The following is a 16,624-nucleotide window of genomic DNA, read 5'->3' as shown; positions in this document are numbered from 1 at the left end:
AATTGGCTGTATCACTCTCCTCTCTCCTCTCCACCAATAGCTGGTGTGTGGTGAGTGTACTGGTGCACTATGGCTGCTGTTGCATCATCCAGGTGGATGCTGCACACTGGTGGTGGTTGAGGAGAGTCTATGTAAAGTGCTTTGAGTGCCTAGAAAATTGCTATATAAATGTAAGGAATTATTATTATTATTAAGATGTCTTGCTGATCACCTGATGTGAAATCCTTCCAAAAATAAACTATAAAAAGAAATAAAAATGGCCAGATGTTTTGGGTTATTAAGTAGGCAAGAACTTTGGCGATTTAACATTTTTTGGACAACATTTGATAGCAATCTTGTAAAGTGCATGATTTGTGACAAACAGTTGTCAAATCACAATAATACTTCCTCAATATTGTGACACCTGCACTCCAACAACCCTAATGTTTATCTGATGGCCATTCATTAGCTAAATCTGGTGTACATGGACAAGGTCTTTATATACATTGTCTACACTGAATTTTCTAGGGCCTCTTAAAGCCTAAAGCTTTTCAGTGGTGGAGGATGAGGAATTCAGGGCATTCATCAAGAAGCTTGATGCAACATATGTGCTTCCTACAAGGCATGCACTAAAGGACATGGTTGCTGCAAGGACCAACCCAACAAAAGAGATTTCTGAATGCAGCTACACTGCCACCACTGGAATCACCCCAGCCATCAACTTCAGCAGAAGGACAGAGAGATGATGGGGAGGAAAACCTATTGTATCCCCTGGACCATAAAATAGGGGAGACACAAAGAGTCCACGTCACTGCTGATGCAACTGCTGAAGTATGACGTTACTTGAATGCACCATATCTCACCAGAACAAGTGATCCACTGGACTACTGGGAAAAACACCAGACGATATTTCCTCATCTGTTCCACCTGGCCAAGAAATACCTGTCGAGACCAGCAACATCTGTGCCATGCGAAATATTTATTATTTTCTAAAGCAGGAAAAGTTCTTTGTATAATAATAATAATAAAATAAATTGTTTAAATGCTAAAACAGTGGAACAGCTTATTTTCCTAAATAAAAATTCCTAATGAAACTGCTTTTGTCTTGTTTTGTCCTAGTCACAGTCAAATACTTTACCTTTAGACACAGGCCTATACTATTTCAAACTAAATGTACAAAACAAGAAGTATAAAATAATAAACGAACACATATTATACAATAGACACTTGGTTAATTGGTATTTAATGATTTGTAGAACATTTAATAGATTACTCGTTCATGAAAACATTTGCAGTTGGTTTCTACAAAGTGTCATTAAACATGTTTGGGCTGTGTTCTGGTTGCATTTCCACTGTTTTGAACAGCAAGTGCAGCGTTTGAGAGCTTCGAAACAGTGAATCATTTTACGAAGCAGTTAGTTCAATTGATTCGGAGTTTCGAAAACCTTCGTTTCTGCCATCACTAGCTGGTTGCAACACTAACAATTAAGTCTCAATAAACATTAATCAACTTGATTTTCACTTTGGCTTCCCCTTGCATGAAACGAGGTGCTACATAGAAATAGCTCCTACACAAAACAAGCAATGTTGAGTTCCGTTAGACTCTTTTTAAGCTCTAACAAAATTAATTGGAATTAAGAAACACCTATGATTCATATCGTAATATATATGTCAATAAATATGCTAAAGAAATGTCTCAGAGATGGAAGACTGATAAGTACAAAATAAAAGGAACCATATCAAGTGCTCGTCTCCGGCAGACTAATAATAATACAGTATGGATGGAGACTCACATGGAAATGTTTCACTCATACTGTTGCTGCCCCAAAATCGTTTATTTGACTATTTCCGACTAGTATTTGATATTGGGAGTCCTCATTTCCCTTCAAATAAGGTCATTTTTACCATGTGTATTTGGGTAGTTCAAATATGTTCTTTGACCTTTTTAAATTCAACATCATGATTTTAGGTTACAGTTTACATACTGTATGTATAAGGGAAAGTGTATGGCTTAGGTCCTGTATAAGATCGTAATGTTTCTCACTATTTTTTTATATTACTTTTAAATAGCCTGCAGTGACAGATTTGTATTATTATTATTATTATTATTTATTTTTTTTTTTTACAAATATTAGTCATTCAGTTATAAGGTATGCTAAAAGACAGATAGATAGATAGATAGATAGATAGATATACTGACATTTAATCATAGAAAACATTCACTGTCTTAGGTCAGTTAGGATCACTATTTTTTTTAAGAATGTGAAATGTCAGAATAACAGTAGAGAGAATTATTTACTTCAGCTTTTATTTCTTTCATCACATTCCCAGTGGGTCAGAAGTTTACATACACTTTGTTAGTATTTGGTAGCATTGCCTTTAAATTGTTTAACTTGTGTCAAACATTTTGGGTAGCCTTCCACAAGCTTCTCACAATAAGTTGCTGGAATTTTGGCCCATTCCTCCAGACAAAACTGGTGTAACTTAGTCAGGTTTGTAGGCCTCCTTGCTCCCACACTCTTTTTCAGTTCTGCCCACAAATTTTCTAACGGATTGTGGTCAGGGCTTTATGATGGCCACTCCACTTGACTTTGTTGCCCTTAAGCCATTTTGCCACAACTTTGGAGGTATGCTTGGGGTCATTGTCCATTTGGAAGTCCCATTTGCGACTGAGCTTTAACTTCCTGGCTGATGTCTTGAGATGTTGCTTCAATATATCCACATAAATTTCCTTTCTCATGATGCCATCTATTTTATGAAGTGCACCAGTCCCTTCTGCAGCAAAGCACCCCCACAACATGATGCTGCCACCCCCATGCTTCATGGTTGGGATGGGGTTCTTCGGCTTACAAGCCTCACCCTTTTTCTTCCAGACATAACGATAGTCATTATGGCCAAACAGTTAAATTTGTGTTCATCAGACCAGAGGACATTTCTCCAAAGGGAGACATTTGTCCCCATGTGCACTTGCAAACTGTAGTCTGGCTTTTTTATGCCAGTTTTGGAGCAGTGGCTTCTTTCTTGCTGAGCAGCCTTTCAGGTTATATATTTATAGGACTCGTTTTACTGTGGATATAGATACTTGTCTACCTGTTTCCTCCAGCATCTTCACAAGGTCCTTTGCTGTTGTTCTGGGATTGATTTGCACTTTTCGCACCAAACTACATTCATCTCTAGGAGACAGAACATGTCTCCTTCCTGAGCAGTATGATGGCTGCGTGGTCCCATGGTGTTTATACTTGCATACTATTGTTCGTACAGATGAACATGGTACCTTCAGGCATTTGGAAATTGCTCCCAAGGATGAACCAGACTTGTGGAGTTCCACAATTTTTTTTCTTGGTTGATTTCTTTTGATTTTCCCATGATGTCAAGCAAAGAGGCACTGAGTTTGAAGGTAGGCCTTAAAATACATCCACAGGTACACATCTAATTGACTCCAGTTAGCCAATTAGCCTATCAGAAGCTAATTGGCTAACTGCCTAAAGGCTTGACATAATTTTCTGGAATTTTCCAAGCTGATTAAAGGCACAGTTAACTTAGTGTATGTAAACTTCTGACCCACTGGAATTGTGATACAGTCAGTTCAAAGTGAAACAATCTGTCTGTAAAAATTTGTTGTCAAAATTACTCGCATCATGCACAAAGTAGATGCCTTAAGCGATTTGCTAGAACTAGTTTGCTAATATGAAATCGGTGGAGTGGTTAAAAAATTAGTTTTAATGACTAAGTGTATGTAAACTTCTGATTTCAATTGTAGATAGAACAAATGATAGATTGACAGACAGAAAAGACAGAAAGAATATAAAACATATGAAAACTGCAGGTATAATTATTAGCCTATATAAGAATTAGGGAAGAATTTTTAGTTTATGAAGTATATTATGCTACACCACAGCACACTTCTGAAATTGCTTAAAATCTCAGGTCAACTACCCATCCTGTTGACTTGCTTGAACTAATGGATGCTCTTTCATTGATTTCTTGAGAAATCAATGAGAGTGTTTTCACTTAACAATTCTAGTTTAGTTTTTATTTGACGAATGTGATTCTTATGATGCCAGTTCTTTATATTAGTAGTGTATCTGCTTCCACAGATGACACCAAGAAAACCCTGACAATTGATTGAGTTGATAAAAATGGAGCCACAAGCCAAATGGAAGAAAGCAATGGATTTATATGGCACAGAGTCTTGGGATGTTCTCCCTGTCCTCTCTGATGAGCAGTCTTGGGACACTGAAATGTTGCCAGCCTATGCAGCACCAATTATTGACAAAAGAGAAACATCTCGCCTGGTCAAAGAGCTTTCTCTGAGCCACCCCTTGCCCGGTCTCCAGCACATAAAAAAGGGTCAGAGCTTGCAAAGACAAGAGCAGTCCCCATCTTTTGGAAGTCATTGTGTGCTTGGCCAAAGATGTGCAAAAGATGGACGCAAGCAAAGAAGTTACACTTGTTAATCTGCTTTGTACATAGTCTTTTGACTCGAGAGGTTTGGGAAAGCCTTTTCTGATTGAAATTCCAGCTAGTCCATCACTGACCAGGCCACAGTTTGAAAAAACTAGTAAATATTGGCCTACATCATTTCATGAGGACAAACAAATGATGTCTGCTTTGACAGGCCACCTAGTCAATGCTGATCATAAAGCTAAAATGCAAGAGTATATGATGGTGGCTATTCAGGCTGCAAAATCAAGGTGGGAGAGAGGTATGGATGCTGAGGGTGTGGTGACTGTTGACCTGCAATCTGAGCAAATTGTGGCCGTGGGTTATGACCGTAGGAACGATTCTCATCCGCATCCATCATTGACCTTGCAGCCTATGGGCAAAGTGGAGGCACCCACAATTATAAGAAATATCCAGCCTGTCACTATAGCAGCCGAGAGGCCTAAAGCAATGCAAGAGAAACAGACCAGCCGTACATCTGCACTGGATATGACCTTTACATCACTAGAGAACCGTGTGTGATGTGTGCAATGGCACTGGTCTACTCAAGAATAAACAGAGTATCTATGGAGAGCCCTCTGCGGATGCAAGTATAAGATTCATTGCGAAAAGATTTAAATCACCACTTTGAAGTGTTTAAAGGGGTGATGCTAAACACATGTGAGGCTTTACACTTAAGGGACATGATAAAGGACCAAAATACAATGTATGGGCCAAATTTGCTCTGTTGTATTCTTGTATTATTAATTTAATCAGATAAGGTATATGTCAGAAATTTTAGTAGTAGCTCACATGCCTTTGTAATGAATGGGAATATTTAAATTGTTATTCCAGGCCTGGAAAAGCCATTGAAAGGGTGTATAGAGTTCTATATTTATGCTCTGCTCTAAAATATTTAATCATTAAGAAATTGCTCTGTGTGAGTGCAATCTCTATGAAAGATTTAAAAACATTCTATGCCAGTAATCACAAACAACTGGAAAAATCATGGAAATTCTTTGGTCAAAAGTTGTGGGAACTTTGGTATATGGTGTATATACAGTATGACATTTATCTGGCAACAATATTTTCCTAGTGAACAACACAGTTTGTAATGCTTTTTTATTTGTCACAACACATAACATACTATGTTCAAATCTTTTCTCGAAACGAAAGGAAAAATAAAAAATAAACAATTGGTACAATTCAGCCTTTGCAGATATTCTCAAAAGACAAAGACAGTAAGGATACAAATATTTTAATGGGGCTACATTACAATGTTTCAGCTTCAGAGAAAACTGGCAGAGTATGAAACAGGACAAACTGCCTTAATAATGATAGACTTTCACAATTACATACTAAAGTCAACAAGAAATGGCATTTGCAACCCACTTTATGTCATGTTACAGGTTTCCAGTGAGAAAAAACAACAACTTTGTTTTTTGTTTTTACTTGAATTGATTGGATTGTGAAAAGTGGACATTATATACCAGAATGGATTCAGGTAGTTGGAGGGGAGGGATTGATAAATAAGAGGAAAGTTGTTTTGAAGGTGAAGCAAGTTATTAAATTTTGATCAAATATTACAAAGACAAACATGGACAAATAAGACCAGGATGGTGCATTAAGAAAGTAGAAAAAGGGCCAAATTTAATTTCATGTTGACTTTTATGAATATGTAAGTACATATCAGACAAAGCATTAAAAGTTTTGTTAATGCATTTTCCATTGTCACCTATAATCTGCAAAACATTAACCAAACATAAAATTATACACAGTACTGCAATTAAACAAAATGTTCAGGAAATCATGCAAATTATTATTATTATTATTTTTTTCTATTAAGCAATGATAACAAAATGCAGGAAAACGAAGAATGGTTTCATGGCTTTTAAATTGTTTTAAAAACATAATTCATGGCATTGTCAAAGAAAACATACAGAAATGTGAAATGATGCTAAAAGCATGATCTAGTTTATCAGTGGTGTGAGCACATTTAAACGAAAAATGAATTAAACAAAATTAACCATGAAACCTGGGCCAGCCCAGATCCACAAGGAACGCAAAAACACTTTTAATATCTTAAGTTATTAATGCTAGAGGAATTGTCCTCCTAATATATCCCTACAACAGTTTTCTCAACATATATTTAACAAAGAGACTCACAATTACACAGACTGTACAAAACTGCTAAGTACACAACTGTGGTACAAAGTACAAAGAGATACCTTCTTTCCCATATCAGGCAACAGCTCAAATGAGAGTTGGTCTGTGCCCTCTGAGCACTTGGCTTAATACTTGTTTATTCCAAGGATCCTGACCCCATGGAGTTGTGGCAGTTTTGGAATGAGAACACTCAAAAGGGAAGCTGTGTTAATCACAAAATGAGCTGTGTCGTATTTTGTGTAAAAGCTGGCAAGAAAATATCTGCAAAGGAAATAAGAACAAGTGTTAAATTTCAAAACCAGCTGATCTTATATTATAGTGATAAGACACGAGGCCGTGATTTACAGTGATTGCATCAAGAGATTTTTGGCACTTTTTATAAAATGCCATTTAAAACAAGGTTAAAACAAGAGTAAATATTACATCAAAATACTTACAAAATGATTGGTGAGATTGTAAAGAATTTTCTAGATGATGTGAACTGCACGCCGTAGTCCAGCTGTTCCCAGTGTGTGAGAAGTCTTGCTTTGCCCTGGTCTGGAGTTTCAAATGGCGTGCCTTTCACTGCATGCATAAACACATACATACCCTGTGAAAAGACAGAAAGATGATCCAAATGTCATACACATAACATTCTCAAAGTTTATAACATTGTGACCTGTTTATATTAGTCTTAAGCATGGTCAGTCTTTCCTATTAAAGGTAGGGGAAAGGAGGAACTTGTAAGATAATAAGATTATCATTTGTTCCGTATGAATAATTTTTCATTGCAGTCTATATACTGTAGACATGCATCAGGCTGTTGCATTTCGTCTTACTGTTTTTTTTTTTTTTTTTAACACGGTCTCATGACAAGATATTGTATGAGTTGGCTCGTACAAAAACATACAACTTTAACTTGCATAGAGAAAAATAAAAGAACCAACAACAATGCGATTATTGATCTTTCCCATGTTTAACACCTAACCGTAAATTCTAACCTCTTCCTCAACTCTAAACTTACCCATTATTATAATAGGAAATAACTTGTGTAACATGAAAGAGACGAGTTAGACGAGGGACACATACTGCAGGTTACTGACATGCATCAGACATTTGTAGGGCCCTACAAAATCAGTTTCATTTTTTTTCTTCCAAAATTCAATTTAATTTTTTACCAAATTCCCTGTTTTCCATTTGATTATTTCTGAATTCCGTGTTTTAAAGTTTAATTTAATTTTATCATCAAAAAACTGTCTAATCAAAATAATTTTTAGAAGTGATATATTTCTATTGCAATTTCTTCAATTTCACGCTTCTAATTAAATTAAGCTTTTTGGTGAAAGCTTTTATTTTGGAGTGAAGCCCTTTCAGTTTGTTTTTGACAGTAGCTTCTCACCTCCGTATAAGCAGCTTGCTGTGTGGTTCAATGTGCTTATTAAACCAAAAAAGGATGCAATTTAATTATATAAAATATTTAGTTTGCATGTGCTGTGCGCTTCATAAGTTAATGAGTGCTCTGCTCTCTATAATCTGCTACACACAAAGTGTGTGATGCTAATGATCAGAGACTATTTAGCTTTGAAAGGGACCAATGCAGTGTTATCAGTATATGAGCAGCAGGCTTCACATATTTATTTTGAAGCACGCATAGGGTTGTCACCTGTTCCGTATTTAAAGGAATAGTTCATTCAAAAATGTAAATTCTCTCATCATTTACTCACCCTCATACCATACGTGTATGACTTTTTTTCTTCTGCAAAACACAAATTAAGATTTTTTACAAGAGTATCTCAGCTCTATTGGTCCTCACAATGCAAGTGAATGAGTGCCATAAAGCACATAACGGCAGCATAAAAGTAGAAGTGATATGATGTGTGGGTGAGAAACAGATCAATATTTAAGTCCATTTTTAAGTTCTCCCTGCCCAGTAGGGGGCGTATGCTTGAAGAAAGTGAATCACCAAAAACACAAGAAGAAAGTGAAAGTTAAAGTGGAGATTAACTGAGCAGGGAGGAGAATTTATAGTAAAACTTTACTTAAATATTGATCTGCATCTCACCCACACCTATCATATTGCTTCTGAAGACACTGATTTAACCACTGGAGTCATATGGATTACTTTTATGTTGACTTATGTGATTTTTGGAGCTTCAAAATGTTGGCACCCATTCACTTGCATTGTATGGACCAAAAGAGTTGAGATATTCTTCTAAAAATCTTCATTTGTGTTCTGCTGAAGAAAGAAAGTCATACACATCCGGGATGGTATAAGGGTAAGTAAATGATGAGAGAATTACAAATTTTGGGTGAATTATTCCTTTAAAGATGAAATAATTTGTCCAGTATTTCAGCTGGTCTGATGGCCAGTGATGGTCACTGCATAATCGTTCAAGATCATTAATTCAACCTTGACTGTCGTAGGAAATTTTGCCTATGGTGAGAATAAATAAATACTGAGTAACTACATTTGTTCACTGACGTTTCCCTTCTAAAAATAAAGTGTTGGATAGGAGGCTAGATTCGTTTAGCTCTTTTCATTGGCACCTGTTGGTACACCCTTTTGTATGCGACCCTATGCACTGCTTACAGTGCATATATAGTTTTTGTGCCTCTGCATTAACATAATGATGTGGTTGCACCTGCTGTGCATGGCGCTTCTAAGACCCATCTGAAAACATGACAAACATTTTGGTGTTTAAACCGTTTAAATCTGTAATACCAATTTCCATGTTTTATCTAATTTCTATGCAGCTTCTTTTACGTGCACTCTCTCACTCTTTCTTTCCACGCACACTTGTGTGTGTGTGTGAGCGAGATATCATTTTCACAAGCAACTGTCAGTTATCCATGATTTTTAACAGATAATTCCAAATGTTTTTCATCATTTTGACAAATAAAAAACAGCAAGAAAAGAAAGAAAACTGTTTGAAACTAGCACAAGATTTCATTTCATTCATCTTCACGTGATATATGCAGCTTCTCTCTCCACATGCTTGTGTTTGATGGAGAGCAAAAGAGCATTTTCATCAGACTCATGCTGGAGGGTCAATGTTGTTCTGAACACCGCAACTCCAAAAATCATACGTCATGTATAAAGACGACACTGGAAAAAGGGATAGGAGTTATTGTCTGTCACTTTTACTTAACACAACAAAACCACACGATAAAGCAATCAAACGAACACCAAACTCTGTCAGATAAAACACAACAAACCCAGAACAATCAATCAATACTAAGGCCGCATTGCCCACTCTGTGAATGCCCGGAACAATATGCATAAAATAACAAAGTTAAGTAAAGGATAATGTACAGTCAGCTGGTTGTTATTGCAAAACAAACCCAGACAGGGTGATTAGGTATCTTGTGTCACCCTGAAGGGGTTTATTTTGTGATAACAACCGGCTGAATAAACATTATCCTGCTTATTACATGGCTACTAACCAAATAAATAAATGGAAATGAAATATCGATTTTTACATTGAAATTGTTATTCTTATGTGAAAAGAAAGAAATTGCTGAACAGTTGAATTCCACCTCTGGTTTGCATCTATTGGTGTCTGGTTTTGCAAAAATTACTGTCTGAATGCTCATTATCCAGCCTATTACAAGATTACTTGCTCAATAAATAAATGGACATGAAACATTGATATGAGTTAAAATTATTTTACTATCTTACTTGTAGAGATAGCAGGGTAATACGAAAAGTAGGAAAGATGACTCGCAATACCAGGATGAACGGTCTGATATGACTTAATCCTCGAATGTTGTTGTTACTCAGAAATAGTATCGGTACTCGGTATCAGTCGATACCGAAAACTAGGTACCTGTATCCGTCTTAAACAATCGGTATCGGTATATCTCTAGTTGTTACTATTGGTCTAAACTATTTTGACTTTGAAAAAGAGCCAAGTCAAGTAACAAGTCCTCAATAGCCCCCTTTCCACTATCAGGCTAAATGAGGGCAAGCTAGTGCATGCCAGGGCCAGTTGCGTTCCCACGGTCACTTCCGGGGCTTCATCGTGCCTCCTCAGGGCCAACAGCCAATGGACTGCTGATTACCCTTGAGCTAAAGAAGGCCAACCGGGGGGGCCTGGGTAGCTCAGTGGTAAAGACGCTGGCTACCACCCCTGGAGTTCACTAGTTCGAATCCCAGGGCATGCTGAGTGACTCCAGCCAGGTCTCCTAAGCAACCAAATTGGCCCGTTTGCTAGGGAGGGTAGAGTCACATGGGGTAACCTCCTTGTGATCTCTATAATGTGGTTCGTTCTCAGTGGGGTGCGTGGTGAGTTGAGCATGGTTGTCGCGGTGGATGGCGTGAAGCCTCCACATGCGCTATGTCTTCATGGCAACACGCTCAACAAGCCACGTGATAAGATGCGCGGGTTGACGATCTCTGACGCGGAGGCAACTGGGATTTGTCCTCTGCCACCCGGACTGAGGCGAATCACTTCGCGACCACGAGGACTTAAGCACATTGGGAATTGGGCATTCCAAACTGGGACAAAAAAAAAAGAAAAAAAAAGAACGCCAACGATTGAGGCGGGGTCAAAGGCAGAGTTTCGCTGAGACAGGTCAGAGGTTTCAGCACCAAGATACTCATTTCCCAATCTTTCATATCTAGCTACCAGCTTACCTCAACAGCTTAACGGAGCATGGAGAATCGTCAGTACTAATCAGTAGGAGATCAGGGCTCTTCTGAATATTTGGGCGGATGAAAGTGTGCAACGTCAGATTGACGCAACATCTGCCGAACGAAGACATGATTAAGTATATTGTCACCAAACTTGCCTAGTTGTGTATCCAGTGCACAACAGTACAGGATTGCGGAAAAAAAAAAACATATTATAGACTAATATATCAGCTTGAGTTTCCCACATGCTTGTGAAATGGGCGGGGTGTGTGATGTTGGCCCCAGGGTGGTGTATTAGGGGTGGGTTTTAGGGAAACACTGCAGGGCTATTGGCCCGATGGTGGGAATGCAGATTGATTTTGGTCTCGCGGCTTGAGGTCCTAGGCTATTGGCCCTGGCCGAACAGTTGATAGCCCTGGCTCACACTGGCCCGATAGTGGAAAAGTGGCTTGTTTTTATAATCGATGATTGTCATTTCCGAGTACATGGGTACTTCTGCCCATTCCTACCCTGCTCTAGAAGCAGACTTCACTAACTAAATTTGTCTTGCATGTCAGGAAAACAGAAACATTAAAGTATCATAACAGTCCCTCCGAATAGCTTCTCTTATAATTGTGGTACAGGCACTCATACATCATCATGTGCCAAAGAGCTTTAACATGGGTTAGTGATGCCATGCTGTTGTTGACCTTTGTTCAAGTGACTCCTTGCATAACAATGCCACACAAAATACTAAGGAAGCATCAATTATTGAGACACCAACTGGGCTATGGGCACTGCTGAGAAACATTACAAACCATAGAGAGGAAACTTCTGGAAACGAGGTGGGCTGCAACAAAGGATTATTTCAAAGGGAACACTTACAAAATTGTGAATAACATTTGTGAGGGTCCACACAACAGGAACACTGAAGAAAGGAATGCTCAACAGTACAATGTGAAGCATTCCCACACCGAGTGCATATGTCAGCCATATCCCCCGACTGTTCATCACACGAGTGTTCGGGTTCACTTCACTGTGTGCCACGCCGACGTTCATCTTGGGAGACAAAATAAAACAGCAGTCCAAAATGTCAATGGGGTAATATGCTTGTCTTAATACATTAGTTGATTTAAATGAAACATGTGACAATAATTATTGATAGCCCATCATATCGGCCAATAACTGCTCATTTTGAGACTATCGCCACTGGTCAATTAACAGAAGCCTTGTGTCAGTTGCAAAATCCACAGCCATTTTAAATTAAATTTTTAATGAATTTCTAATAAACACTGCGTACATTTTTTTTTTTTTTACAGCACACATGGGTATCTCAACTGCTGAAATTAAATTCCATTTGGTCATATCACATATAATTACCATTATATCGGACAAACTGTCCTCATTTACATTTAATTATTTAGCTTATGCTTTTATCCAAACTGACTTACAAATGAGAAACATGGCAATAAATTGGTCATATTGGCCATTGAAAAACCCTTATGGTTTGACCACTAATAATACCACAAATACAGTGGCAAGAAAAAGTATGTGAACCCTTTGGGATTTTCTGCATTTATGTATAAATTTGTCTTAAAATCTGGTTTGATCTTTATCTAAGTTACAATAATGAACAAACACAACCTCTTTTAACTAATAACATGAAAATTATTGTATTGTTCTTGTACATATTGAATACATCATTCAAAAACAGTGTAGTCTGGAAAAAGTATGTTAACCCCTAAGCTAATGACGTCAACAAAAGCAAACTAGAGTCTGGAGTTGGCAAACCTGGCATCAGTTAATGAAATGAGATTGGAGGTGTGGGTTAGAGCTATAGACTTATAAAAAGCACTCAAACATTTTGAGTTTGCTATTCACAAGAAGCATCTGCTGACATGGACCATGCCTCGCAAAAAAAGAGATCTCAGAAGACCTACGATCAAGAATTATTGCTTTGCATAAAGCTGGAAAGGGTTACAAAGTTATCTCGAAGACCTTAGATATCCACCTGTCCACAATTAGACAAATTGTCAATAAATGGATCAAATTTAGTACTGTGGCTACTCTGTCTAGAAGTGGCCATCCAGCCAAGATGATTCAAAGGGCACACTGCAAAATGCTCAATGAGGTAAAAAACAACCCTTTAGAGTGACAGCTAAAGACTTGAAGAAATCATTGGAACTGGTTAACATCTCTGTTCATGAGTCTACTTTATGGAAAACATTAAACAGGCATAATGTCCATGGCAGGACACCAGGAAAGAAGCCACTGCTTTCCAACAAAAACACTGATCTGCGCCTGAAGTTTGCCAAAGACCACCTTGACACTCCACAGTGCTACTGGGTAAACGTTATGTGGACTGATGAAACTAAGGTTGAACTGTTTGGGAAGAACATGGAGCACTACATATGGTGTAAAAAAGGGCACCATTTGCATCATGAAAACATCATCCCAATGGTGAAGTACAGTGGAGAGAGCATCATAAATCCAAGGTATCACTTACTTTTTCCACAGCACTGTGAATATTTAATGGAATGTGTTCAATAAAGACATGAAAGATTATAATTGTTTGTGTGTTGTTAGCTAAAGCACATTGTGTTTGTCTATACTTGTGATTGATGAAAATGAGATCACATTCTATGTCCAATTAATGCAGAAATCCAGCTAATTCCAAAGGGTATACATACTTTTTCTTGCCACTGTACAACAATTCTGCATAGTGCAAAAGACAGTTGTAGTTTAAATATTCACGTTAAGCACATTATTTAGAGCACATAAGCTGTCTTTATAGTGCGAGGTCTGCATGAGGTCTTGTCCATGCAGCATGTCCGCACATTTACAATAGGGTTATTTATTGTAATAGTGTGTCTTGACATTTTACTATTCAAGCTAGCTAACAAATCTAGTAACTTGCAACTTTGAAAGAGCACAGAGCCATTTAAAGTTTAAAATGACATGCTTTTACTGCATTTTTGGCGTATTAAAGGTGCATTCAGCGATTCCTGAGAAACACTGTTGATATTCGAACTCAACTGCCAAAACAATCACACCCCTCCTTTCAGTGCTCCTTTGGAAGCTTCGCCACCCAAACTAACGCACGCCGAAAAGCCTCGCCAATGTTGATGCGGCTCCTAGCCCTCGATTTATCATAATCCTTCTTTTTTAGTTTATATTTATCTGATCTTTTTCTCTTGGTCTGTTTCTCAGCAATTTGTCCTCCTTGGGAGTTTAGAAAGTTTGCATCAGCCAGATTTGCCGTCGCCCTTCTAATGAATTTCCCTCTCGCTCTGCCCCCACCCCCCATCCTGTGCACATGCAAGAACCACCCCCTGTTGCTGATTGGCTGGAGTAGTGTTGTGGATTGGTCTGATCCACTTTGTTTATGTCCCATTTGCAGAGCCAGGGCTGTGTAGAAATACTAGATTTTTTTTCAGCCCACCCACAGAATGGACAGCTAGCAGAATGTGAAGATATATTTGCAGAATTTGACAAAAAGTGTATTGGATTAGAATTACTGAGTGCACCTTTAAACGTGGCAAACAGTTCAGGCAGCTGTTCGAAAGTCAAAGTTCAGTGTTGCCCAATACACAGCTTTAGAACTAGCTGAGCTGTATTTATTTTATCTTCTACTCACCAAATCACTTGCTATTTGATATCGGTTTAAATATCTAGATATCTTAGATATCTATTTAGATTAAAGACTCGAGGGCCTGGGTAGCTCAGCGAGAATTGACACTGACTACCACCCCTGGAGTCACGAGTTCGAATCCAGGGTGTGCTGAGTGACTCCAGCCAGGTCTCCTATGCAACCAAATTGGCTCGGTTGCTAGGGAGGGTAGAGTCACATGAGGTAACCTCCTCGTGGTCGCGATTAGTGGTTCTCGCTCTCAATGGGGCACGTGGTAAGTTGTGCGTGGATCGCGGAGAGTAGCATGAGCCTCCACATGCTGGGAGTCTCCGGGGTGTCATGCGCAACGAGCCACGTGATAAGATGCGTGGATTGACAGTATCAGAAGCAGAGGCAACTGAGACTTGTCCTCTGCCACCCGGATTGAGGTGAGTAACCGCGCCACCACAAGGACCTACTAAGTAGTGGGAATTGGGCATGCCAAATTGGGGAGAAAAGGGGATAAAAAAATAAAAATGGCATTATTTAAAATAAATGTAATACAGCAGTCAAGCAGACACAGATTCAGGTTAACGTCAAGATGTCAATACTCTCAATATCCACTGAAACATGGATAATTATTCCCTAAATATCATTCAAAGTCTGTCACAAATGACAGTATGAGATGTAGTATGTTTGTAGTATCCTTTGTGACAACAACAATCAGCTGGGAGGCAGTAATATTAAATGTTTATTCCTCATAAACAGCTTCCTCGAAGAACTAAAGAAAACATGCTGTGCTTTCTAAATATTATATTGTATATATGGTCGTATTCATTTTCCAGTACCAGCTGCAGATGATAAACAAGTCCATGACACAGAGTTAGCAGCACAGCTACATAACAAAACACTCTCTTATTCCTGCACAGTTCACTGTCTTTCCCCGTCTAAAGCACCAAAATAACAACCTTTAAACACGCTTTTCCCTCCATCTTGTGCTTTTATAGCGAGTTGATTGGATTTTGTGTTTGCGGAATGCTCTTTATTTAGCATGAGCTGCTTTCATAACAAACACCAGTTGCTTTTGTTTCACTCTACTTGCATTAAATACCTCAAACACCAATAAAAGCTCTAATAAATAATTGAGGTATCATCCAGTTAGCAGCAAGGTGGTTTAAAGTAGCAATAAGAATACTTTGGCTTCATTAGAGATGTATAACGGTACCTTATTTGCTTTCAGGATGAGCAGGCTGGAGCGCTGCCGGCCTCCGCTGCGCGCACTGTGGGCTGACTCACCACGCACAAAAACACGCTCTCCCTGTTAACGAGATTACAACTGCAAACCTCGCGAGACTAGCGCACCACGCCCACTAGAAGGCTGATGTTTACAAAACAAGGGTGCGTTCCATTCTGAAGTTATAGTCCCTATGCCCTGTTCACTTGGAAGACTTTTACTATCCACTGTCTGTCTGTCTGTTTATTTTTTTTTAATGAAGTACATTTGTTTGTTTTTAGTTCACTGAGATTTATGAAGATTAAGAATGCCATTGAACTATTTAATTTATTAGAAAGCCTTGAAATGAAAATAATGTACTTTATTGACCCTTTTTCTTTTCGTTTTTGTTGATGTCTTTTCAGCATAGTTGAGATGTTTGTCTCAATGTTTTGGTGCCTTGTCAGCTGTATTTGAAAGTTAAAAAAACCAAAAAACATTGCTTTTGTGATTGTTCTCCCTTCGAAGTGCCCCGAGTAGGCATCGCTAATGCCGTTTCTCACTCAGACTGAACGAAAAATCTAGTACAGTGTTTCCCAAGCTTTTTATGTCTTAAGAAGCCCCTGCAATAACGCTTTATATT

General features: G+C 38.4%; 1 protein-coding gene and 1 pseudogene across 1 annotated transcript; one reads left to right on the top strand and one right to left on the bottom strand.

The window, feature by feature from the left end:
- Positions 1–4,118: 4,118 nt before the first annotated feature.
- On the top strand, positions 4,119–5,018 carry LOC127447598 (probable inactive tRNA-specific adenosine deaminase-like protein 3; annotated as a pseudogene).
- Positions 5,019–5,506: 488 nt separating this feature from the next.
- LOC127446769 (ORM1-like protein 1) lies at positions 5,507–16,100 on the bottom strand. Its single transcript, XM_051707960.1, has 4 exons — positions 15,994–16,100; positions 12,044–12,217; positions 7,005–7,156; positions 5,507–6,828 (listed from the first exon to the last, which is right to left on the bottom strand). The coding sequence occupies exons 2-4, from the start codon at positions 12,215–12,217 to the stop codon at positions 6,693–6,695; spliced, it is 462 nt and encodes a 153-aa protein (XP_051563920.1). The 5' UTR covers positions 15,994–16,100; the 3' UTR covers positions 5,507–6,692.
- Between the last annotated feature and the right edge of the window lie 524 nt (positions 16,101–16,624).

This window comes from Myxocyprinus asiaticus, chromosome 10 (genome assembly GCF_019703515.2).
Source record: "Myxocyprinus asiaticus isolate MX2 ecotype Aquarium Trade chromosome 10, UBuf_Myxa_2, whole genome shotgun sequence".
Taxonomy (NCBI): domain Eukaryota; kingdom Metazoa; phylum Chordata; class Actinopteri; order Cypriniformes; family Catostomidae; genus Myxocyprinus; species Myxocyprinus asiaticus.
Note: the sequence above shows the minus strand (reverse complement) of the source record. Positions and strands in the feature narration are given on the sequence as shown.

What these genes read in the sequence shown, in the direction of transcription:
- LOC127446769 (XM_051707960.1), bottom strand. Translation starts at nt 12,217, where the DNA reads ATGAACGTCGGCGTGGCACACAGTGAAGTGAACCCGAACACTCGTGTG. An exon ending in CAAATGTTATTCACAATTTT is followed by an intron (nt 7,157 to 12,043) that starts GTAAGTGTTCCC and finishes GTCTTTTCACAG; the next exon opens with GGTATGTATGTGTTTATGCA. An exon ending in ACAATCTCACCAATCATTTT is followed by an intron (nt 6,829 to 7,004) that starts GTAAGTATTTTG and finishes TTTCCTTTGCAG; the next exon opens with ATATTTTCTTGCCAGCTTTT.